At 28.4% G+C, this 27,105-nt stretch overlaps 1 protein-coding gene across 1 annotated transcript in view; it reads right to left on the bottom strand.

The window, feature by feature from the left end:
• Positions 1-27,105, bottom strand: part of wb (wing blister) — a 351,334-nt gene that overhangs the window by 140,748 nt on the left and 183,481 nt on the right. The window contains exons 3-6 of the mRNA XM_075356683.1: positions 14,954-15,196; positions 7,322-7,567; positions 2,647-2,883; positions 1,666-1,827 (exon numbers count right to left, since the gene is read on the bottom strand). Coding sequence (XP_075212798.1) covers positions 1,666-1,827; positions 2,647-2,883; positions 7,322-7,567; positions 14,954-15,196 — 888 coding nt within the window. The remainder of the gene's footprint in view (positions 1-1,665; positions 1,828-2,646; positions 2,884-7,321; positions 7,568-14,953; positions 15,197-27,105) is intronic.

Here is a 27,105-nt window from a genome sequence, read left to right as displayed (position 1 = left end):
TATAAGCCAATTGCAGGGGTACACAGAGGTAAAAATATGCATTTGTATCTATATTTTATCAGTAGGTATTTTAGAGGAAAGAGGAGGGTGTGAAATACAAATTCCAATTTAAAATAATTAATTTCTAAAATCCCTGGTTACATTCCTGGAAATATTCTCCTCAAAAAAATTGGGGATTTACCCATCTTTGGTCATTTTTATCCTAATAATGTTATTACTAGAACTAGGTAAATAACAGGATTCACTTTCATTCACCTAACAGGCAAAAAAAACCAGATATTATTGAATGAAACCATGAATACAGTAGTTTAGAACCACAAGGGAATTTTAAAACTGTACATGATATATGTGGGACCACAGTAATAAAAGAAATTAATGGGGAAACGCTGAAGAAACTTCAGAGGTCAATCCTAAACAAATACTCTAGAAGACTCACAAAGGGTCATTGCTGTTCTGTATGATAATTCATAAGTTAAGTTCATTACACAAGCTGCATAAAGGCTTTCCAAGAGTTCAAATAAATTTTTATCATCCTCTACAATCTGGACTTAGGGCTGAATTAAAAAGATGAAGGACTGATCACTATCCAACAATCTGAAACAATCAGGAGCTTGTGTTTGGGGCTACTAACCAAATCCAGCCAGATTGGGCAGAATAGCCCAGCCAGTTGGACACTGATGATGCAAGTTCTTTGATAAAGGTGTACAGAAGTATATACCACAACATAAGTTTCTGAAGTGGGTGGTGACTGTGTTCAAAATTAATGTAGAAGTGTAAGTAACTTATGTATAAAATAAAATAATTTTTACACTAGTCTGAAATACAAATAAAATATTTTTTTTTATAAGCTAATGCGAAGTAAATTTAAAAAACTTTTTATTTTTTACTATCTAGATGGAAGGCAATTTTGGAATAACCAATGTTACGATTAAAATCATACTAGATAAATAAAAATATTAAATAGTGGCTTTATTTATCAAATCATAAAAAGAGCAGTTTTGTTGCTTTATTATAAAGTGTGAAGTAAAATGTAGAAACCACTTTTCAGTAATGACCATAGCAGTTGATGCCTAAAAAAGTAGAAAAAATGTAGGAAAATTATGAAGGTAATAAAAACTAATGATAATACTGGTTTTAAAAATGTTAAACTAATTTAAAACAACACAAAACTTTTACGCAGTTTCAATACTTAATTTGTAAAACTAATTATATTTAAAAAAACAAATTTCCTTTGCTGAAAGGTTTCCTCTGAAAAAATAGACGAGACAAAAGGCAAAATATTTGAAGATAAGTGAAGATTATTTACTTAAATTTTTATAATTTCATTTTGTGATTTTGGAATGATATTTATTTGAGATTGTAGATTAAAAGAAGATAATATATGATGATTGTTATTACTAATTCTTCATATTGATCCACTGCAACAATTCTTTTTACTAAAATAGAAATTATAACCAATATAACTCACACTTTACGATAAAACCCCTGAAATTCTTATGAACAGCAGCAGAGAAAATATTCTGTAAAACAATGTAATAGAAAAAATTATGCAATGCATTCTGTATGTTCAAAAGTAATGCATATACTTTCACAAATAAAAATTAGAATCATACACATTTATCATGCTTTTGTGTATCTTAAGAAGTGAACATTAATTTATTTTACCTTTCCAAGATGAGCCAGAGAATCATCCTTAGCACACACTCCAGTAGAACCACTACTGTGGCAGTTACAAGATACACATGGTATTGGAGCATCTGGTCTGACACCTGGAGGCCGAAACCATCCTACTTCACACTGTTCACAATTAATTCCAGTTGTGTGGCTCTAAAACAACCAGATACATACTAAACAACAAATGTTATCTCATGCTACATGAAAAACTTGGTTTTTACTTTTTTAATTTATTGTGTTTAAACTTAAAATATCCAAACAAATCCCAAATGAAACATAAGACACAAAAAGAGTTGAGTTTAAGGTATTATTATTTTTAAAACTAACTGTTATATAAAATGAGCATAATATATACCAACTTATAACCTATTCTAATTTATATACCTAGACTTCATTGGGAATAACTCAGTTTTCTACTGAGGAGATTCAACAAGAGCTCTACTATTTTCTGAGGTTCCTATTGAGCTAAGACTGTCCTCTCAGTTATCCTATAACATAAATGTAACTATCTCAGACAAGAATATTAGATTCAGCCAAACTTTCACATAATTTTTCGAATATTCAAAATTTTTTCTTATAAACCAAAATTATTCTGGAGGTGAAGATGCAGTAATAGGTTTTTAATCACAGTAATTGTAAATAAAATAGTTTGAAGTGAATAGCAATAAAAAAAAAAAAAAAACAGCTGATAATGAATACACTTTAAAAAAATATGATAATTAATGACAATTCCTTGAAAAATTACAGTAATAACTAAATTTTCATGTGATAGTCAACATGTTAAATAAGCACCCACTCAAAAACACTCACTTTAAAAGTTTTTTTTTTGTACTCACGTATGACATATTATGTAAAATATCATGAATGTATTACACGTCAAATAAATAAATATTTGATTTATAACTAAAATCCCAAATTTTTATCTGAAGAAGAACTTAGAAATTTTAAATAAATAATAAGCTTAATTCTTACCGTACAATTATCACAAACACCTCCACCTGAGAAACGGCCCTGAATGTCAAGACTTAAGCGAGCTCTAGCCACTTCTGGATCATAACGACAAGATGAAGCATGACCAAAACACTGACATTCTTGGCATGCAGCACTATCCCATAGATTTCCTTTATGCCACTGTTCCTTATGATAAAGTGGACAACATGTTTCACAATGTGTACCACATGTGTTATGTTCACAGTCACATTCAGCTTCCTGTAAATAATAATAATATTACCATATTGATACAAAAAATAGATTTAATAACCCTATAAATTTAATAAGCTTTTCACAACAGAAAATAAACAGAAACTTCACTGTTGTTTAATATCCAATCTTTTTACTTTCTGTAGTAGAATACTTCAAAGAGCATAAATTAATATTGTTAAAAAATGACCTCCCTGGATTTTAGCATCAGATAATATTTGAAATTTGTGAGTAAAAAGACTAAATTCTACATCAAAATCTAAAATATATGAGAATTTATTTTGTTTTAAATCTTAGACAATATTTAGTCTACAATCATGAATTCAGGATTGTATAACATAGTTAAAAACACATAAAATGGTAATATTTTGGTCTATTTGAACAAAAACTTAATTTTTAATAAGGTAATCTCTATGTCAAAAGTTAACCTGGGTTTAGTTAACCTATTTTAGCCCTGCGAGCAGTCAACTGTATATGAGAACTCTAACACATTTCATAAGCTGTTGTTATTTGCCTTATAACGTCATTTTTAATCGGCAAATGGTCTAATTATTCATTTTTCTTTGTTTGAAACTTGTTTCATTACAGTTTACATATTTTGTTTTTTAATAATAAAATTAAAAATGTACTTACGTGTTTTTTATATTGCGTTTTTTATTATGTATTTTAATTACCAAAGCTACCCTTTTATAATTTCTATGCATACTTTCTATAATCGTTTTGAGTGCATTTTTTGTTAAATCTAATGGCTCTTAGTAGCTAGCGAAGTCTTCCTTCAGGCATCACAGCTCTAAAATACTCTGGTGCTATACCATCATTTTTCCACATTTCGGCAGTGTTCAAATGGTTGGCTTTCTTCACACCTAACATATACAGGACTCCAAAGAATCCTAAAATTTCCTCCAAACTTGTAGTTTGGCAATCTAAGATTCCATGAGCATAGTTAGTTCTCATTTCTACGAGTTACTAATTTGTAAATTGGACAATTTTACTTAAAATTTGGTCAGGAAAAAATATTTTCCAACAATCAAAAATCTGTATAGAATCTTTGCAGGAGGTTTTTATTTGGAGGAGTTTTACAGCAATATTTTGTTTTGGTATTTTTTTTAGCAGAAACTAATTTATGCACTTGCCATTTAGTAATTCCATCTTTTCCTGTGTACTGTGGTCCAGTTTGCACTAGTCTTTTTACACGAACATCAGTCCCTATTTGTGAATAAAAACAAATGCCTGTTGTGTCTCATTATTTTCTTGTTTACCCTCACTGTTTGATTGTTCTGACTTGAATGTTTGAGTTATGACTTGAATGTTCAGATAAAGAACCACTTCACGATCAGTTTCATTTTCAAGCAGTGCATTATTTTCTGATTCCAAAATACAACACAAAATTTCTTCTTCATCAAGTTTTCTTGCCATAATAAATTTTATTAACTTTACTGATATAAATAGTTATACAAAACAAAAATAATGAATCAACACTAAATAAAGTATAAAAATTAAATAATTGAAAAAAAATCATCTCAAAAAAAAACAAACACAATTGGTCAATTGTGTAGAACAATTCTAAAGAGTAGGAGCAATATTCTATTAACTGTGGTCAACTGTGTAGATTGCTACTAACTACACTGAGTTGGTGCGCCTTTGTGTCGCCTAACATTGATGCCTGCTGATGAATCATCATGCAGATATGAAGAGAATTAGTCAGAAATTGTTTAGGCATAGCTGGGGTTGTCAGGCGCAAAATAAAAATGTTTTCTTCAGAGTAACTTTTTTCATTAGACTAAATCTATCAGGTTGACTGATCGCAGTTTAAGAAATTATTCCTTGAATAAATCCTTTTCTTCATTAATAATAAGTAATTAGTTTATTTGGAGTACATTTATATTAAAGTTCTGGTCCACTCTACACTCTGTGCTGAGTCATCAGGAATAATGTAACAAAAAATTATGATTTTGGACTTAACTTAAATCATAAATGGATACATTCAAAAGATTTTAGCTTTCAGGAACCTTGAAATTGTTTCGAAACAAATTATTACTATCATCGTATCAGAAGCATTATTTTAAACAAAATCTAAATTAAATCAAAAAATTTCATTGGAAGGCTTAAATAAAAAAAAATTAACCTAAAAAAAATTAAATTAAGGATGAAAACGGTAAGAACATGAAAACATGTATAATGCACATCACAGTTTACTGGACACAAACAGTAACGTGCCAAAAATTGGATATATCAAGTGTATCCTTTGTCGCCTCGGTTAGTTCCTTGTATGAGTATTTGGCTGGGCACAGATGACACTGAAGTAAATGGGCTATAGGCTGCATATTGCCATAGTCTCATGCAACAGTCTCAAGTCCTGGGTGAAACCTCACCTGTGTAAGTTCATCCTGCATGTTGTGATGCCTGAGTGCAGCCTATTTAGAGATCTACAAGTTGCCCAGTCGTCTTTCTGTGCAGGGAAAAATTCTTCACTAGGTTTTTTCTAGTATTTGATATGTGCACCCCTTACACATCACAAAGTAAAGCTCGCTTGCCTGGGTGATCCTGCAATTTCCTAAGTGGTCAACAAGAAATTCAATTTTGACCTAAGCTGTGGTTGTGCTGGTTCATAATAATCATAAAATGGATGAGCTTGCGGCATTAAAGCCGTGAACTTCTCCTTACAAGCCGCTACTCATGTCTTTTATCAGGTGGTGCAATGCCAGACAAACAATACAATGCCAACAACAACACTACAATATAAACAAATTCAAATATAAAGAGGCGAAGTGAAGTAAATTTTTTATCTTTTGTAATAAACTATGAAGCTGGGGAAGTAGAAATAATATTAAATTAAATGTAGTAGAATAATTAGAAAAAAATAATTGAAAAACATTTTTTAAGATTGTAATTTTATTAGTTTCCAGTTTATACTGAGTTTCATCAGCTGATCAATGCTATGAGGAGAGTCATGGTATATCACCAATAGATATCCCTGGTAGGCTCTTTGAGGACAGCATTTAATAAGATATTCCACCATGATCTGAAGAGGTTTACCATACTTACAATGCTTAGCAGACAATGTACTCCATTTCAATGATTTGAACCTACGTCAAATTGTTTTGATTATTTGTAGTATTATCAGGGTGAGAATTATTTTTAATACTGAGAGTATTACATGATAAACTTAACCATTTATTCTCACAGGTAAGCCGCACTAGTTTTGATTACTTTGTCTTAGAGACAGTCAAACTGGTACAGTTATTTTTACAGAGTCAATATTAAATCTTAATTTTTATTATAAACTAAAGGTTACCAAAACTACAATAGATAAAATCTATTCAGGTGAAATATTTTAATATAAAATTCGGATGTGGTATGTTTTATTCAGGTGAGTTTTTGATTAATAAATAATTAATAAAAATTAGTCTGATTAATTAATAATTTAAAAAATCTTACATAGCATTTTTATTTAATAATAGTACTAAAAAAAAAATGAAGAGAGAAGAATTATTTTAAAACAGATAGGATAATAAAGTTTCTAAATTCAAAAATAGAATACATTAAATTAAATTAATGTAATTATTAAGTAGTATATCTGAAAATAACAATAAATGCCTATAACAACTTGTATTGCTAAACGAAAAAAATAGGTTACCTCAAATGTGACACATATCAATATTATATTAGAAAAAGTTACTCAAAACAGTGAGAAGAAAAATCATGAAAAATTAGCTAAGAAGAATGTCAAAAAATAAAACTGAGACAACATATATGCTGACTGTGAACAATTTAAAAACAAACCAACAAAAGTGTTTATTGCCTGCTATCTTACTTTGGTCACAACTATGTCAGTGCTCACCATAAATGAATAAAAATCTGAACTCAGAAGAGTGTAAAATGTAAACATCGTTCGAGCTGATTTTTGGAAATCACTTCATAGAAATAAATACAGTGATATTAACCATAACATAATAAAAGCCATCATCTCAACTCAGCTGAATAAAATGAACTTTAAAAACACACTAAATTTGACTGACAAAATGAAATATTAAAAGAATGAACATAACATTGATTAAATATACTATCTAATCAAACATTAAAGGTGTTTACCAAGAATTTCAAAGTGGACCCTATTAATGACATGCCTCTTGCAATTCAACAAAAAAAAAAACGAATCAATAGCTCTAAAATTACATTCTAGAGGCCCAGTTTTATATCATTTGAAAGTCATATTCAATTTTTTTTTTTTTTTTTAATACATGAATTTTATTAAAGACTGGTTATTAATATATGTTATTAATATATATTACTGATAATTATTGATTAAATTTTGCGTTTTTTTTTTTTTTTTGTAATAGTAGCAGTATGTTATTTGTTTTATTAATTATACAGCAGTAGTTGTGTAATAACAACTGCTGTTTAAATTGTTTTATAAAGATAAAAAAATTTAAGTTAAAGTACTTACTCCGCTCTGATCACTGAATCTGCACTTTGCAGCATGTCCATTACATATACACTGACCACTGATTATAATATCACGAATAGAATAAAATAACCTCCTTGCAACTGAAGAGTCACGATGTGATCTAGCTAAAATATCAGCACTAGCTCGAATTTTTTGAAGTCGTAATCGTACATATCTTGTTCTTGTGAACTCTTCTAAAGCTGTTAAATTTAGTTTAGGTCTTCCACTTACAAGATTTGTATGAATCTGTCAACAGTATTGTACAACCTTAATTAGCATAATTAGAATCTTTACAAAAATGTAGCATCATTACTGAAGTACAATTACAAACATACCAATCAATTACAATTTATTATTTTGAGAGAACAATTATATTTTAATTTGTTTGTGACAGTGGGAAAACAGCAACTGAAAACTGAAATTATTTTAACCAGTTCAGTGAATTGGTATCCTAGCATGAACTTATGTAATTGATTATAGATTTGTAGATCACATAGGCCACATTTATAATTAGAATTTATCAATTAATAATTTGATGAATGTAAAGAGAGAGAGATACAGATCTATAAAAATGCATATAAAATTTAATGTACATTAAAATAAGTATCTATATTCATCTATGTTTCTATGCTGTTAAATTTTACAAGTAAAATAAACTATTTTAATTGGCCAGTGAGTGTATTATAAAAAACAAATTACGAATTAATAAGCAGTAATTGCATACTAATTGTTTAATTATAATAATTTGCATAACATAATAATATGCAAAACTGAATGCGTTACTGCTAGCCAATATACTTTATAAATGTAAACAACTGCATTTGCATATTTTTCTTCTCATTATGCTATAAATACTAAGATAAAGAACAACCGATATGAAATAAAAATAACGAATACCATTTTTAAAATAAGAATAATGGTTTGTAAAATCTGAATTTACATTTTCTTTAGGAAACTAATTTCTTAAAGAGGAACATTTTTACTTCAATAATCAAACTGTTTAATGCAAGATATGATTAACAAATTTAAATTCAACTTAGCAAACAATAAGTAATCAAAACACTATTCAGGTTTATTCTCAAGTTTTAAATAAAACTGCAAAGAGAAACTCAAGTACCATTTATAATAAATCTGTAACAGATTAAATTAAACTAATGTAATTATTAAGTAGCGTATCTGAAAATAACAATAAATTGTTATTGTTATCCATTACACGTTCCAATCGTTAAACAATTAACATTATTAAATAATTAGTAAAGTACATATAAGTTTAAAGAATAAACATCTTAAAATAAATAAATACAAATCATTATTAACCACTGAAATTAAATTTAAAAATAAACAATATTCACTAAACACAAAAAAAAACTTCTACCTTAAAAAAAACTTCTATTTAAAAATAAAACCACGACTGATCACCCAAAAGATTATACATCACTTTCAAAAGTGAAAGATTACTTAAATAAAGCCTAAGCTTAAAATGTCCACTTTGACTGGCCATTATGACCTGTGTCATGCCCCTTATTTAAACAAAATATAAATCTGCCTTATTTTAAAGAAAAATATGTTCTTACTAAGGGTGGTTAGAAAAGTTTATTTTATAAAAAAGATATATATATATATATATATATACCCCCTATGACTACTCCCAGTAAAGATTCCAATGTGGCATAATATATCTGAATTGGTTCAGTCATCGAGCTGCTACAGTGGAATATACATTCATACACCCTAAATACATTATACTCCTTTTTGGGCAGTTGTGTAAAAATAACTTATTACCTCCTTGTACGAAGTAAAGGAAGTACTGTGATTGCGAAAAATTTCGGTTTTCAGATTTCAATAGAAATCTGAACAGTCCATTTTGACCATCCCTGAATCCATTTTGACTAGTTTCAGCGTGACATCTGAACCTGTGTATGTACGCATCTCACATAACTCAAAAATAATTAGCCATAGGATGTGGAAATTTTGGATTTAGGACTGCTGTAACATCTAGTTGTGCACCTCCCCTTTTGATTGCAATCGACTGAACCAAAAATGTCCAAAAAAGCCCAATATCCAAAAGAATTTGGATGTTGAACTTTTTCTTAATTGCAGTAACAAGCCCTAATTGAGATATTTTCTACAGTATATTATAAGTGGTACTAATTTTCATTGGTTCCAGAATTATAGCCAAATAAAATTCTAATTAATAAAATATTTGGGTCATACAAAGCAAATCGATTCGAATAAGACTTCATCTTTTCTTTTATTTTTAACTTTCTTTTTAATTTATTTATTTTAAGTTTTTTTTTTTTTAATTTAATATATAGATTTATTAATAATTATTAACCCGCAATTGTAAAAATAATTTTACAATAAATAATTATCCAATAATAATGATAAAAAAAAAAAATAAGAAAAAAATCAGAAGTTATTAGCAAAATAAAATTTTATTTACTTTTAAAAATGTGTATATGTAATTTAATAGGCATTGCATATACACATATGTAATAGATTTGGTGAAACAACTGATTATTTAATATAATTGAAAACTATAATTTAAAATCGTATTATTTTTTAATTGTCTAGTTTAATTTCTGTTCAATATAATTTAATTATTCTGGAATTTCAGTGTAATTTTTTCTACATTACAGTTAACTATAAAGTGACTGAAAAATAGACCCTCACTATAACAACATATACACTCAGAAGTACATGCCCAATCTTTAATAAATTGCAAAAAATTCTTATCTTTTAGTTCATTATTCCTCTGACATTGTTGGACAATATTCTCCCTAAGTCGGTGTTGATCATAATTTCATTTATTTGTTACCAATCTTTAATCGCTCTTTGTTTTGATTTAATCCTTCTTATCTTATGAACACGTTCTCTAGTTTTCAAACTTTCTGTTTCTTTATATTCATCATTCTCTCTTAATCTTTTTATTCTCTCTTTGGTTTTAACATTTTTTTCCTCTTTATATTTTTCATCAACTCTTAATTTTTTTATTCTTCCCTTGTTCTTAACATTTTCTTCCTCTTCATATTCATCTTGTCATTTTTTTAGATATCTCTTCATGTTATCTTTCTTTTCCTGTATGATTGTTTCTTTTTCATTTTTGATTATTCACCAAATAATTCAGTAATAAAAACTGAATATTTTGCACCATAAGGTTGAAATTAACATTTGTAACCAGTATACAGGAGTTCACTAAACGGAATAGTTTAATTATTATTAACTTTTATTTATACGACACACCAGAAATCTGAAACTTTTTTTAATCAGCAACTCACGAAGATATGAATAACGGATCTAGTAATACAAATAATAAAGAGACTTTACTCTATCCTAATATTTCATGTAAGATTGTTGAATTAATAATTGTATAAATATTTGATGCCAATAAAAACTAATATTTCAGCAATTGTGTAACTGTCCACTTTATTAAAGAATTGCAGGATTGTATCTCACTTTCAAATGAAATAAGTTTAAATGAAGTGCAGGAAAAAATGTGTATATGTAATTAAATAAGCATATAAGGAAGTCATGCGGTGTCCAAATCAATTTTTTTTACAAAATTTTGAAAATATAAATGTATCAGAAAAAAGGTTTGAATGGATTTAAAACTTACGAACTATTTATTAGTTATTGATTTCCTTCTCATTATGCACTAATTAAATTTCTCTATCACTGCCAGTTAAGTCATTGCTAAGTCATGATTATTACATTTTTTAAACTTTAATTTCTAATATCTATTCAATGACTAATTTTCAAGAAATTTCAGTCATAGCTGATTATTTCTCTTGTTTTCTATACTAAATTAAGTCTTCTTTATTCTAGTTTAATTTATTATCTATAAAAATAAATTTATTAATGCCCACTGGTTTTCTATAATTAGTGTTTTTCAAGAAGAAAGGAAAATTTCCAAGCTGTAGCATGGTAGTGATAGCACTATCAGAGTTTATCAGAGATAGCACTATCAGAGATAGCACTAAACTATAGAGTTTATGATGTATTTTTTATGTTGTTACTTTATGGAAGACAATGAGAATTTTGTTTAGATCATTGTGTTTTCTTATAAAACTATTGAAAGTAGCTGCATCCAAAACCTATTTCAGTGATAAATTTCTAAATCAAGAACCATCATCTAGTTGCAAAGAAAATCATCAGATTAAAGTGTCCATCTTTTTTGCATAAAATGAAAAGTCAGTGATAAATCTTTCAGCTGGTATAGTTTTTCTCTAAATATTGGTAGTTATTTTTATTATCTTTATTTCCTACATAAATCATTACAAGTTTCCATGATGATAATGAGGTAGAGTGTATATACAAAGAAATTGATGAAGCCGTTAAACACATAAAAGGGGATGAAAATTTATTAATTGTTGGAGATTGGAATGCAAGCACCGGAAAAGGCAAGGAAAGAAATATTGTGGGTGAATATGGGCTGGGGAAAAGGAATGAAAGAGGGGACTGACTTATTGAGTTTTGCATGAAGTATAATTTAGTAATTGTCAACACCCAGTTTAAAAATCATAATAGAAGGATATAAACATGGAAGAAGCCAGGTGATACTGCAAGGTATCAGATAGATGATATCATGGTTAAACAAAGATTTAGAAATTCAACTCCAAAGCATATCCAGAAGCAGACATTGATAGTGACCATAATTTGGTGATAATGAAATGTAATTTAAAAAACTGAAGAAAAGGTGGCAGATGAATCAGTGGAATTTAGAGAAGCTTGAGGAAGAGGAGGTAAAGAAAAGTTTTGAGGACATTGCAAGAGGTCTGAGTAAAAAAGATAAGGTAGAAAATATAGAATAAGAATGAGCGAATGTTAAAAACGAAATTTTTAAATCAGCAGAAGCAAACTTAGGAGAACAAAGAGAACAAAGAGAACCTTGGATATCGGAGGATATATTGCAACTGGTGGATAAACGTACAAAGAATAAGAATGCTAGTGATGAAAGAGAACTATGACAATTAAGAAATACTATAAACAAGAAGTGCAAATTAGCAAAAGAAGAGAAAAGAAAAGTGTTCAGAAGTGGAAAGAGAAATGATCATTGGTAAAGTATAAGGAGCATACCAAGAAAGTTAAGAAGAATTTTGTGGTACATAAGTTAAATCTAATAAATAAAGATGGTATACCGATTTATAATATAACAGAAAAGGTTGGTAGATGGGTGGAATATATTGAATAGTTATATGGAGTGGTATTAAAGAGGAAGAAGAGGGAGCCGAAGAGAATGAAAAGGGAGATACAATACTGATATCTGAATTTAATAGAGCATTAAAATATTTGAATGGCAGAAAAGCTCCTGGGATAGATGGGGTACCTGCAGAATTACTGTGCAGTGCTGGGAAGGAAGTGATAGATAGAATATACAAACTGTTGGGTAATATTTATGAAAAAGAGGAAGTTCCGTCAAACTTCCAGAAGAGTATTATTGTCATGATTCCAAAGAAAGCAGGAGCAGATAAATGAGAAGAATACAGAACAATTAGCTTAACTACTCATGCATCAAAAATTTTAACTAGAATTCTGTACAAAAGAAATGAGAGGAGAGTGGAAGAAGTGTTAGGAAAAGACCAATTTGGTTTCAGGAAAAGTACAGGGACAAAGGAAGCAATATTAGCGCCTAGAATAATAGTAGAAGGAAGATTAATGAAAGGCAAACCATCATACATGGCATTTATAGATATGGCATTTGATAATGCAGACTGGAATAAAATATTCAGCATTTAAAAAAATTTAAGGTTCAAATATAGGGGTAGAAGAATAATTGCTAACATTTACAGGAACCAAACTGCAACAGTAATAATCGAAGACCATAAGAAAGAAGCCGTAATAAAAAAGGGAGTCTGACAAGGATGCTCCCTATCCCCGTTACATTTTAATCTTTACATAGAACTAGCAGTTAATGATTTAGATCCGGAGTAACAGTGCAAGGTGAAAAGACAATGATGCTATGATTTGCTGATGATATAGTAATTCTAGCTGATAATAAAAAAGATTTAGAAGAAACAATGAATGCCATGGATGAAGTCCTATGCAAGAACTATCACATGAAAATAAACAAGAACAAAACAAAAGTAATGAAATGTAGTAGAAATAATGTAGATGGACCATTGAACATAAAAATAGGAAGAGAAAAGATTATGGAGGTAGAAGAATTTTGTTATTTGGGAAGTAGAATTAATAAAGATGGATGAATCAGGAGTGATATAAAATGCCACAGGCGAAATGAGCTCTGTCAGAATATAATCTTCTTATAAAAAATCAATTTAAACGTCAGGAAACATTTTTGAAAGTATTTCTTTGTAGCGTAACTTTATGTGGAAGTGAAACTTGGATGATCGGAGTACCTGAGAAGGAAAAGATTAGAAACTTTTGAAACGTGGTGCTGTAGGAGAAGTTTAAAAATCAGTTGGATGGATAAAGTGACGAATGAAGAGGTGCTACGACAAATTGATGAAGAAAGAAGCATTTGAAAAAATATAGTTAATAGAAGACACAGACTTATAGGCCACATCTTAAGGCATCCTGGAATGGTCGCTTTGATATTGGAGGGACAGGTAGAAGGGAAAAACTGTTCAGGCAGACAATGTTTGAAATATGTAAAACAAATTGTTAGGGATGTAGGATGTAGGCAGTATATCAACATGAAATGACTGGCACTAGATAGGGAATCTTGGAGAGCTGCATCAAACCAGTCAAATGACTGAAAACAAACAAACATTATCTTTATGAATTAATTCAAATATCTCTGACAAAATATGGATAAAACAATTTATTAATGTTTTTATGATAGAAAACTTTCACAAAAAAGTTTTTAATAATTTTCTTAAAGACTAATTTATTTGTTGTTGTTTCTCTTTCATTATGCATAAATTATTTTTCCTACCATAATTCACTAAGATCTACCTAATTTCTCTCAATTAATAGGTAATGACTTTATTAATTGGATTTAATGTTTTAAAAAATGTCCATTGTGGTGACCAGTGTCAAAGGCAGCAAAAATATATTATATTATTTTTTTTAAATTAAAACCATTGGTAATGTTGAAATTCTGTTTTATTTACATTTTAAGATACCTGTGAAAAAATTAGCCAAAAATTCAAGAGAATTGAAATACTCATTACTGTTCCATTTATTTGTTTAAAGAAAGTAAATATGTTTTGCTTCATATATAAATTGTTAACCAAATATACTTCTCTGTAATATATGAATCAGTAGACTGGGCAGTCAACCAGTCCTTTAGTAAAGCTAAAGTTTTTTTGATCAAATACTGGGATATGTTATATTAAAAGTTACGTGATGTATTAAACTTGAGTTCTCTATTTGATTTCTGTATACTGGTAAGTTTAAACCAGCTAATAACCATTTTTTTAAAACAGGATTTATTAAACATCCTTGAATTTCTCATTTTTCTGCAGAAAGCTTGAGTTTATAAGGCAAATAAAAGATGCTAAATAAGGATTGTGTATATAAATGGAGGTGACTAGAAAAGTCCTGAAGACTTAAATCCTAATAAAATAGCAGTAATTCAATACAAATTATGGACAAAATTATTAAAATAAACAGTAAACATTACCAATTATTAACATAACACTTGTTAACCATATATATATTTAAACTTACTTCACCACCTTCAATCGGTTTAATTTTTGAAAAGTATGCAGTACACACAACTTCTGTATCTGTTTTAAAGCTTGGATTAGGGGGAGCTGGTCGAACTCCATACCGTGACCAACACTCATCCTCAGTTATAGCATAATATTGCCATGGCACCCATTTTTTACCATCAATACTTTTTTCTAAAATCCAATTACCAGGTCTAGGCGAAATACCAGCCTTTACTATAACATCTGACACCTGATATTCCTGCAAAAAAAAAGAAGAAATAAATATAACTAAATCAGTTCAATTAAAATCAGCTTCTGTTATAATATTTTAATAGTAACATTTTATTAGTATATTAAATAAATAAAGAAATAATAATTTTAATGTTAAACTAAATAAACTGACAATTTTTTTTACAAATTATAGACTTCATAAATATACCCTCGTATAGGGGTTGAAAATGTAGCTGATGCCTGATTAAGTAGATGCCTATTTGATATGAACACCATGACATAGTTTATATACTAATTTCAATTTTTAAATATAAAAAATTCATAGAAATGTGCTTCCAGAAAATCTGTCTGAAAATATTGTACAATTATTTCTCCTCTAGATCAGCTGAAAGAATAGTGCCATGTATTAAGAGAGGAGTAGTGTTTTGAAAAAAATATTTAAAAAAAGTTTTAACACCACTTTTATTAAGCTGATGAATAAGTACACAGACATTTTTCTAACACATAGTGTAATAACAAAAATATGCTTTTGTCATTAAATTTCAGATAGTATATGTAATACATATTTATTTTTTCAGTTTATTCTACAAAGCAATACGAAAACAATCACACATGTTTGGTGAGTAGGTACCCAAAACAGAACATGAACAGTAAGTTCCACTTTTTAATGTTGTTAGACTTAAAAAAAGGACCTTCTGAATATAACACATATCTGTCAACAGAGTATTAACAAAGGCAACCAGCAATTCTTCAAGAAGTTACATAAAAATGTTGAATCCATACAATTCAAAATTTTCTGAAAAGTTATATCATTAAAAATAGATTTTTTTTACAATAAAAGAATTATATGACGAAAGGGAACTTATGTATTAACCCACCGCAGCTACAGCTTTATTTAAAAACAAAGTAGCTAATCGGATTTCGGTGGAAAATTGGCCGATATAGAGTTTAACATAGATTCAAAACAGTCTCTTTATTAATTTTAATAAATGGTTATTTATATTTATTATATAATTTAACCAAACTTAACCTACGCTCGCATCGCTCGCTAACCTTGACTAATTAACAGGAATGTTTTGATTATTTAAATAATAAATAATTGAAATAATTACTGAATTTATTAAATAAATACACAAAAAATTACGGTGTTAATTAGTCAAGGTTAGCGAGCGAAGCGAGCGTAGGTTAAGTTTGGTTAAATTATATTTATAAAATAAATAAATATAAATAACCATTTATTATAATTAATAAAGAGACTGTTCATTTTCCACCGAAATCCGATTGACTACTTTGTTTTTAAATAAAGCTGTAGCTGCGGTGGCGTTAGTAAGTAAGTACCGACGAAAGCTGGCTGTTCAGAGCCAGATTTATAAACCTTGGTTGTTTATAAATCTAACATCACTGTATGGTAAAATATGTTCTCATGAGGTTTAATTTTACAGAATAGATTTTTTAATATACGATGTCTTTCTACACTATTCAGTTGTTTCTAAATTAATAATTTATTATGCAATATTAATTGCTATTTTCAGAACTACTACTTATTATTTTCATTATTATTTGATTTATTATATCTTTGAATGTAGAGATTTTATTACCGTACATGTTTTAATAATATTCTGTTCAATATATAGTTACTTTTATTATGTTGTATGATTTGCCACAAGTTCCAATTTGAGAATCACCATGCAAAATAAAAATTATTGAAATAATTTGGGTGATCTCTGATGCAAAATCTTAATGATCTTTGTCCTAATCTTAATAATTAAGACACAGTCTAAGAAAAGTAGTGAAAGAAAATACATAACAATTTATCCAAGAGTATCTCTCTCTTCCAAAACAAAACCAATACTGCTCCTCAGATAAAAGGTTATATTTGTTGCATAAGATACATTGCACAAATGGCTTCGTTGTTAGTGGATTTTTAATGCCAAGGTACTCTTTCGGTATAAATAAACAAAATCAATGTTTCACTTAGATTGGTACATACCATAAATACATATTAAATGGATATTGTCAGAAACGGTAAATGTGCTACTTGACAGGTAGAAAAATAAACTGCCCAGGATTTTCTAAGATTAAGAAAAAAGTGGGTAAATCTTGATCAGAGACCAGCATAACAAAATAACAATTTGTATAAACCAAAAAATCTTGCACAGTTCTGAGCAAGAGAATCAGCTTTTTGTTTTTTTTTCACAGTCTAACTTGCAGCATTATTACGAACCACGATTTTAACCTGCCCAGCTCAAATTGTTTCAAACTTAAATTGACCATAATCAAGAACGATTCAACCAATCTTCATCAAATTTTCATATGCATAACTTCAGTTACATTGTTAACAGCAAATCTAAATTTCAATGTAATTGATATAGTAATTTTAGAGATTTTTGAGCCACAAATTCTATACATAAAGCCTATAAATAAATAAATAAATATATATGGAAACCACAATTTAGGTGAATGTTATTTTCATCAAATTTTAACACGCATATCTAAATTTCAATGAAATTGATGTAGAAGTTTGGAAATTTTTAAGCTTAAAACTTTTATACATAGGCATATGTATATAAAACACATCCTATCAAGTATTTTTCATGATTTATTTAATATTTATGTTGAACACTGTTCACGCTTCTTCAAAACAAAAATTTGCCTCCGAATTTATTTTCAAAATTAGTGATTACGATCAAAATTATTATCATTATTCACAATCATACAGAATTCAAACTATTCAAACGAAAAGATAAAAGTGAAAATTTGTAATTCATTAAATAACTCTAAGTATAATTGAATAAAGTTTAATTTTTTTAGATGCTTCAATCTCTTTCGGCGGATCGGTCAAGTATGGTCAAAGTCCCACGTGTTTTCGATTGAAAATAAATCGAGTAACGAGAAGGGTTACTCGATCGATTCCATTTTCTATGTAGGGATCACATTTTAATACGAGACATATTGTTTTTATCCTACAATGAATTCTACAGAATGAATTCAGTAAGATACGAAACACTGTTAGAAGACAAGAAAAATTGTTCCAAAGAAGCTAGTTCAAAATAAACGATAAGCAATAAATTCGTAATTAAAATAAATTAGCTGTAATTTATTAAAAAATTAAATAATAATAATAATTATTATTTTTGTAATTAAAACACTATATAACAACAATGCTAATACATTCTTAAAAAAGGATATCTCTTATACAAACTGGATGTAATACATATAATCAACTCGTAATATGTGCAAAATTAGTATACAGAAAATATTATTTTAACATTTAAGACAAAGAAAAAATAGAACAAACTTGTTATGACGGAAACTCTAAAGAGACTTAGTTTTTGCTGCAATTATGCTGTCTGCAGAGAAACTTTTAATTTAACATTCTTAAAAAATTTTTATATAATTATAGAATGTTTTTAATTAAATAAAATGATGATTGTATCTACGCTATGTATATGGCTTCAGATGAACGATATTAAGATGATTTATGAGTTTTATCAATTCGATTTTTGATGAAAAAAGAAATTTAGAATTACAATAATTATTATTCAAAGCAACAATTAATTCTAAGAATTTAATAAATCAGAATCAGCTAAATTAAATATCGTTTCATTGTATAAATAAATATATAATATATTCTTGAGTAGAAGAAATTCTTTTAGCTAATCGGCACATAAATTATATTATATTTTATATGTTAAGGAATGCTTTGTACGATCGCAATGCACATAAAAATAGTGAGCTTGCAACATCTCAACATTTCGAGATCGTCCATCTAGTCGATTCTTTTTACCTCTATCATAATTATTTCATAGGTATAAATATACTTTTGTGGAGAATTCCAATGTGGGTTAAAACAAAGTGTTTTAATGCTCTGTATTTTGGTGATATAGTTCATTAATTTTAGATTTAAATATCCATCCTTTAGAAATAAATTTTAAGGTTGATAGAATTACTCCCTCAATGCTGTGATGGTAGTATTATAATAAGTTTTTATTGTTATTTTATTAGAGTTAGATTAGTCAAAAATAAACAGAAATAGTTTAAATCATACTAAATATAATTTTGTTTAGATCAACAATACTAGTCGCATTATTTCTTTGCAAGTGAATTTACATATCTTACTACATAATAAATTTTAAAAATCGAGAGCAGTCGCATTTTATCACCACTCAATTTTCTATTATTGTAGATTACTGAAATTTAGTCTCAATAAACAGAATACAGACTAAAAAAAGTATCCATTTTTATTGTATTTTTAACGTAACTTAGGCCGAGTGAAATGTATAAAAAAGATTCTAAAAAATAATTTAAAGAATTTATTAATTGATTTATCTAGTCTTTTCATGATACTCTAATTTTTTTCACTGCCCTCGCTTAATTCAGATCTTATAGGATAAACGTTTTCCAAGAATTTGTCTTTTTTTTCAAAAACAGTTTTTTCAGATAAAAACGTATAGAAACAAGTATGTTCGAAATGAAAGCTGAAGAAGAAAACATGTATAATAAAAATGTAACTATAATATTTCACATGAAAACGATAACGATAACGTGTAGTAATCTTAAAATAATTCTTTTTAATTTAAATACAATTATTTTTCCCTCGTAATAGCGGTTACTTTTAATTAGGTTTCATTATTCAGATTTTCAAAATGAACTTGCAAATTTTAATTTTAAAAATAACGATTACTGAATAATAATTTCCGATAACCGAGACACGATTGGTAAAAAAACTTCCCAAACTACTCAAGAATAATGAAAAAAAAAAGCTAACAGGATTCATTTTTTAGATTTCTTTTTTGCGTTCGTACAAGTATAAATTCAGATTAGGTTGAAAAATCGCTAATAAAAGGATAGTTTAACTTCAATTTACTCAAAAAAAAAAATTATAAAAAGAAAATCAGTATTAAATGAAACTGTATAGACAAAATAATAAGATATAAAAAGAAGACTGTTATGGGGTTTTACTGTTTTATAAACATTTTTCTTCAAAATTAATGACAAGGATATAATGTGATTAGATAAATTACGAAGAGTAAAATAAATTATTTTAATCGTGAAAAAGAGAAAGAAAAAAAATCATGTAATTTCTGATAACAAGATTTTCTATCCTGGAAAAGGCATAAGGCTATAATGTTTTCAAAAATATTAATAAATAATATCTTTAAAATTATATTTTTCTACAATTTTTTTAAAGAAATTGGAAGGTATCCAGTATTATTCTTAGGACCTTGGCAATGAATTTGGTACATTATTCGTGAAAATAAATAAATTTATAAAATACTTTAAAATCAATATTCAAACTACTTTTATTCATTTAATTTATAACACAAGGCTTAATTTTTTGTTCGTGTTTTGCTTGTTTTTTTTAGTGCCTACTGTATTTTGAATATTCCCTTATTTAATTAACCTAAAAGTAAAGTTTTAAAAAATGTCCAAGTCAAATTGTGTTAATCATTTTATTTTTAAAAAAATAATTGATTAAAAATTTTTTCTATAATTTCTAATTCCCGCGGACTATATACCCATAAAAACCCACTTTTTTTTTTTAAATCAAGAGTTAAGAGAAGATTTGCAACCCGTGGAGTAATTATTTGTGACATCTTCGCCATTAGGATTAGTATCCAATCTGATTTGTTTTTTAAGTGACATTATTAGACAGTTTTAAATGAAAAAATTACATCGTTCGCGTGCTGAAAAATAGATCGCGGTCAATGCTGAATAAATTAAAGTACAGAATTTTTGTTCATCGTTTAAGAACTTGTAGTTATATGATTTTGTCCCTCTCTTCAGTGGAGACAGTGTATGTAATGCACTGTTTCCCACAAAAAGGTATGCATTAATTTATTCTTTTTCATTATCTATTATAGTCGTTACTGTGGCTGTCACATGTAAAGCATCTGAGGAACAAGCGGCACTAATCAAGCTGCTTTTACTGAAATTAATGATTCATACTAAACATCTAATCCCTGTACCGACTAGAGTAAAGGTGTCACTTGTAGGGCTGAATCTCACCTACATTTCAATAGGTTTGGTATGCTGATCTGTAAAAGAATTATCTGATTCGATGAAGAAGATATCAGGAAACTACTTCACTCTTTATCTTCCCAAGTAAGAATGGATGAGATGTTTGTTATTTTTTGTGTCATCTTCAACAGTGATCGACATCTCACAACAGTTCTCCTTAAACCGTTACGGTTGTGTCACTTAGCAATAAACGTACTTATGTATATAAAAAGTATTGTCTTACAAAGATATTAAGGTTCTCTAGCGCAGATATTTAAAACCTAAATAGTCTTAAATAAACCGTTATTCAAAAATAGTTTATTTAAGCACACGAATAAAAAGCACAACAAAATAGCTTTTAAAATATTTTCATCCGGTAAGGAACAAAGGGTTGTTATAAAATGAAGGTAATAGTTAACCAGGTTAAAATCACGGTCCATTAGGCAACTGGACGAGGCAGGCCTCACAAAACAGTAATAACAAACGAGTCATAAAGAATAAAGAAAGCTATGGGACCGAATACGAACAGGATGTGAATAATCATTCAAAACTGAAAACACCATATACTGAACTGACAGTAAACAGTACTATATAGGCCTTAATAATAATACTTCTCTTGAAATATAATTATTGTAATAGAATTTATTGAAGTATTATTTTATTTTCTTCATTTATACGTTTTTTTTTCTTTTTAATAATAAATGTTGAGTTGTTATTCTTTAACCTAAAATGCACATAAAAATGCAATAATGAATCTCAAAATTCTGTAACTTACATCACAAAGTGTTTTTAAATGTAAATTTTATGCTCTACAGAATAAAATAGAATGACATCCAAAATAAATTCAAATTGCTACTTAATTTATTACAAAAATATTCAAATCGTATTATGTTACAACTAGCATGCATAAGATGTTACGTGATATCATTCATAACATCAAATTTTATATTTAAATTCCTATAAGGATTTTATAGGACTTGATTGTAAAAATACACACACACACACACACACACACACACACACACACACACACACACACACTGAGTGAGAGGGAGTTAGTCCTGCATCTACAATTGTATGTACATAAGTGTAAGCCAGAGCATTAAGCTCTGGTTAAACTTGTTTGTGTGTGTGTATATATATATAAATATATATATATATATATATATATATATATATATATATATATATATAAATAAAACACAAGTGACAGGGCAAGCGAAGCGAGCCCTGACTGGCTAAACATAATCATGAATATTTTAGGGGATGTTTAGCCCATCAGGGCTCGCGTCGCTCACCCTGATAAAAATTAAATTTTATTCAGTTTATAATAGCTCTCACTCTATTGTAATTTATTCAGAGCAACAGGTTGGTCAGTACAGGACCTACAAATTGGTTTTTAGATTTTCCCACGCGAAATACATAATCAGAATTACAACATAAATTACCATTGCACTGTTGCCAAATCTCATAAATTTTGATTCATTAGCAGTTACATAAAACGGTAAAAATGAAAAAAACAATTTATGTTTTTTTACCCCTTAAAATATTAAAATTCGAAAACCCCGAAAATGTTTTTAGATAATCATCTGAAGAGTATTTGCAAGTCTAAATCGAGTGAATATATCGTTTAGTATAGTCGGAAATAGGGAAAATTTGCAATCATTGTTCGAAATTTTTTTTATCCTTTCTTCAACACTTTCAATGTCGAATTTCAAAAAATCTAGTAACTGGTTTTTAAATATTCATATGAAGATTACACACACCACAAATCAAGTTGATATCTTCATTTTTTACCAAGAAATAAAAAAAAAAAAAATAGTACATTTTATTGTTACTCCACCGGAATTTTAAAATACTTTCTTAGTGTGCACTTAAACCGAAGAACGTGTACTGTATACAAATTTTCATAAATTTATCTTCAGTAGTTTTTGCTAGGCATTGCTTATAAATCGAATCACTCACGACATGTTCTTTTATATACAGACACGTGCGCGCGCGAAATCAGTTTAGTTCTAAATTTATAAAATTTCTTTAACTGTAGATTTGTGTATGAAGGATAAAAAGAAATCTGTAACTCAGGATGCAGAGCATATAATTTTTTATTTTTTTTTGCTTTATATATGAACAAGAGCAATTGTACTTATTAAAACTTAGAAGGTATGAGGTGGCCTAGTTTTAAGCGGTAAGTACTTTGTGGTGAACCATTAAAATGAAGCCACACTACACCTGGTGAAATCAAGGATATACTACAGGTTTCAAAATCCTTAGTGTAGACCAAACGGGGATCTCAGTTACACTCATCCAATGGATATAGATAGATTGGTCATTGAGCTAAAAATTGGGAAGAAGAGTTCAATAACAAAAGAGGAATAAATAATTAGAAAGGATGATCAGTCCTACGAAAAACAGAAACAGGAAAAAATTCAGTAGAAGTATAAATTTCAAGGACCCCTCAGGCAGCTGAAGTTCATCTAAATTTGAGGCCTTCATGAGAAAGGGACTTTTTTATTCAGCCTAAGAGCATCACATTAATGATGGAACTTTTTAGACCATAAATATACGCAGCAACAAAAATTCCTAAATCTTATTTATCAAAATTTTGATAAGGAAGCATGTTAAAGATTGGTTTAATTACTTACTATACTTTAAAAAAATATTCTTTTTCTTTCCTCTATTTAATTATATATACAACGAAAATAGCAAATAAAAAATATGAAGAAAAATATTTCCGTTGAGTTACAATTCTTTATTATTATTTGAATTAATATGAACTTAAAACTATTAAATAATTTATTATAAGCATATTAAATGTTTTTAAACGATCATTTAAAACAATCAGAAATATGCACTACTTAAGCAGAAAAGTTATTCAAATTAATTAACTATTAAAGACGAATTAAAAGCTAATATGTTTCAGATATAAGACACTTTATAGATAAATTGTTGTTTATAAACACAAACATTTTTTAATCGCCCCAAAAAATGTTATTTTTGTTATACCCGTTTAAAAATAAATAGTATATTCTCGACAGATTTGTAGATCGCGAGATTCAAGTAGGCTAGAGTTAGCTGCGAAAGGACAGATAGATTTATCATTACCGTAATAAAAGCGGTAGATCAATAAGCAACGGTCTTTATTGTGGCTGGAACGCACATAAAGTACCTGAGGTATAAACAGCAATAAGAGCTTTTTTCTGAGAGTAATGATGTTTGCTGTATTTTATATAGCCAGTGCTTGTGGTGAAAATAGTGAAGCAGTCTTTTATAAGGTTATCATTTTTGTTTCGTTCGGTTCAGCCGTGATGATGTGTATCACTGAACATGCAATAGGAGGCCAATACAGTCTCATATTCCTTAAAATAAGTTTTGTAAGCCTGGCATGGGATGCCAGGAATTCTTGAAAATTGTTATACTATTTTTTAGGAGTAACTAACTATTTTTAGGTGATCTCCTCGAGTGACTTCAGCTGTTACGATTATAGTAGCTAATAAACAAATTAAACACAAATTTACTACACTGAATTTTACAATGAATCACATCTAGGGGTGGTTTAGTCCTTTGACCACCTAGAGGACCAACCCACCCACTCCATTAGCAACAAAAACACGGTAATAATTTTAATAAAAAATTATAATTTAAAATAATCATACGAAGCCGGGACTAACAAAAGAACTGCGTCCGTACACTTCATTTACCGAGAAAATTGAACACGACAGATTCCCTTTTTATGTTTCCCCTCTGACCACCTACGTTGTACAACCTCCATTAATATCAAACGTGACAAAAATTTAATCGTTTAGCCTCTCTATGAATAGCTGTTCATAGATATTTACGAGGTAATTTTATTATTACTGTTAACTTAAATAATGAAATATCAGAAACGACTTTAAATTTTTTAAAGTTTTCTTCATTACAAACCTAGTAATTTAATACAAAACGAATAAAGAAAAATTATTTAACGGTCATCTGTTAAAATTGATTATTGAATAATCAAATAAAAATAAATCTTCTTTTCTTTAAATTTAAAAGAGATGCAAGAAGATAATTTTTTTAAACTCTGTAACGACAAATATTAGTAAAAAGAACTGAAATGCAGTATGAATTAGCAAGAGAAATAAAACCAAAGAATATCAAATAAGGCGAAAGAGGGTAAAAATTTAACAATATTTATACATTTAACAAAATATAATAAAAATTAAAACTAAAAACTTGCAGTCATTTATTTAAAATATATTGAACCCTTTCGAATCCTAAGTTTCGTTATCGGAGAGACGATGCGATTTAAAAACCTTAATAACAACTCAGTATAAAATAGGCGTATACAAACGCAGTTGTGCTGTTTTACAATTCAGTCTTTATTTAATTAATTTGAACAGTACCAAAAATGTTATATAAATCCTCCTTAAAAAAGACTTGCTCATTTTAAGATTTACTTTTTTAAATTTGTAAACAAAATTTATATGGATTTTCTCCATACTGCACCGTTTTAGCTAAGGAATTTTCCCTTAATTATTGCACTTCTGTAGGGCTTTTTAAAAAAAAGATTTTCAGAATAAAAACTAAAAATAGAATAAAGGAGCACTTTTCTCATTATAAGTAAATAAAACCAAAGAAATCGGTCGCGGCCCAAAATTACTTAGAAACTGGTCACAAAATAAATTTATTAAAAACCAAAATTTTAAAAAATGTGCGTAACAAACAGAGAATAGATGACAGGGAAACTTACTTTATTAACAATAAAAGATAAAAACCATTTTTGAATAGTAATGAAGGACTAATATCTAAAGTCTAATAATTTTTATTTAATTTAAAAATGTTTCGTGAAGTTTCCGTTATATGAACATCAAATACTACCTAAATTTTACATATTCTACATATTCATACGCCGATTTATGGTGACCGATCCGAGTGCGGAATTAAAGTGGTTTAAAGTTGACTTAAGGTGACTTTCCGCTGTTTAAAACAATGTTAACTAGTTTTTTCTCGATAGTTGTATTTATTTTTTTTATGCAACGGGAGAATTTTTTTTATACTGTTTAGTAAGAATACGATTTCATTTTTATTTATTTTTTTTATTTATCAGTTTTTATTTATTTATGTATTTTTACTTTCCCGCTAGATAGCGCTATAACAGAGCTATTGTTCTAAAAGAAAAAGAAATGTAATCGTTCCAATTTGGGCATATGCGGTTTTCACCGGTTCTTGACGTTTTGACACCTAAGGATCCCAAAAAACCGGATGGAAATTTTCCGGATGTTAATCTTCGTATTTACGTGTTTCAACTTAAAAGGTAACCCCATAATATCTCGAGATTTCGCATAATTAAGGCCATATTTTTCTTCAACACATTTGTTAACAATAAAAAAATAACAATATTTGCAAAACAACCTTTGCAAAATTTTACCCCCACCCTAAAATATTTCTACTATGTTATGACGTCACAGGTGAGCGGTAAAATTAAATAAACGAATAATATTTAAAGTGTAAAAAAGTAACTCGGTCTGGCTGGGTCTCGAACTCGATCGCCTCGGTACTTGATGCGTTAAGCCTCGCGGTTACACCAGCTTGCCGATAGCAGAAGCGAAATTTATTCTATGTAATTTATGAAATTACGTTGGATTAGTTATTGCCAACCGTCGCCCCTAGTACCGCCACACCCGCGCAAATTAAATACGGTATGCGCGCGCGCTTTAGTTAGAATCATTGAATTAAATAAACGAATAAATATTATATTTAAATAAAATTATAAATATTTTTAATTAAGTTGTGTGTGTATGTGTTTGACGGGAAACTCCTACAACATTGTTGTCAGCTTTTTATTGTAAATATTTATTCCAACTGTTTTTAAGTTTTGTTTTTGTATTTATCTTTACTAATTCATTTACTTTTACGATAGTTATTTAACAATCAAAGTAGGTTTATACTTTTTTTCAT

Source organism: Lycorma delicatula, chromosome 2, assembly GCF_047948215.1.
Source record: "Lycorma delicatula isolate Av1 chromosome 2, ASM4794821v1, whole genome shotgun sequence".
Lineage (NCBI taxonomy): Eukaryota > Metazoa > Arthropoda > Insecta > Hemiptera > Fulgoridae > Lycorma > Lycorma delicatula.
Note: the sequence above shows the minus strand (reverse complement) of the source record. Positions and strands in the feature narration are given on the sequence as shown.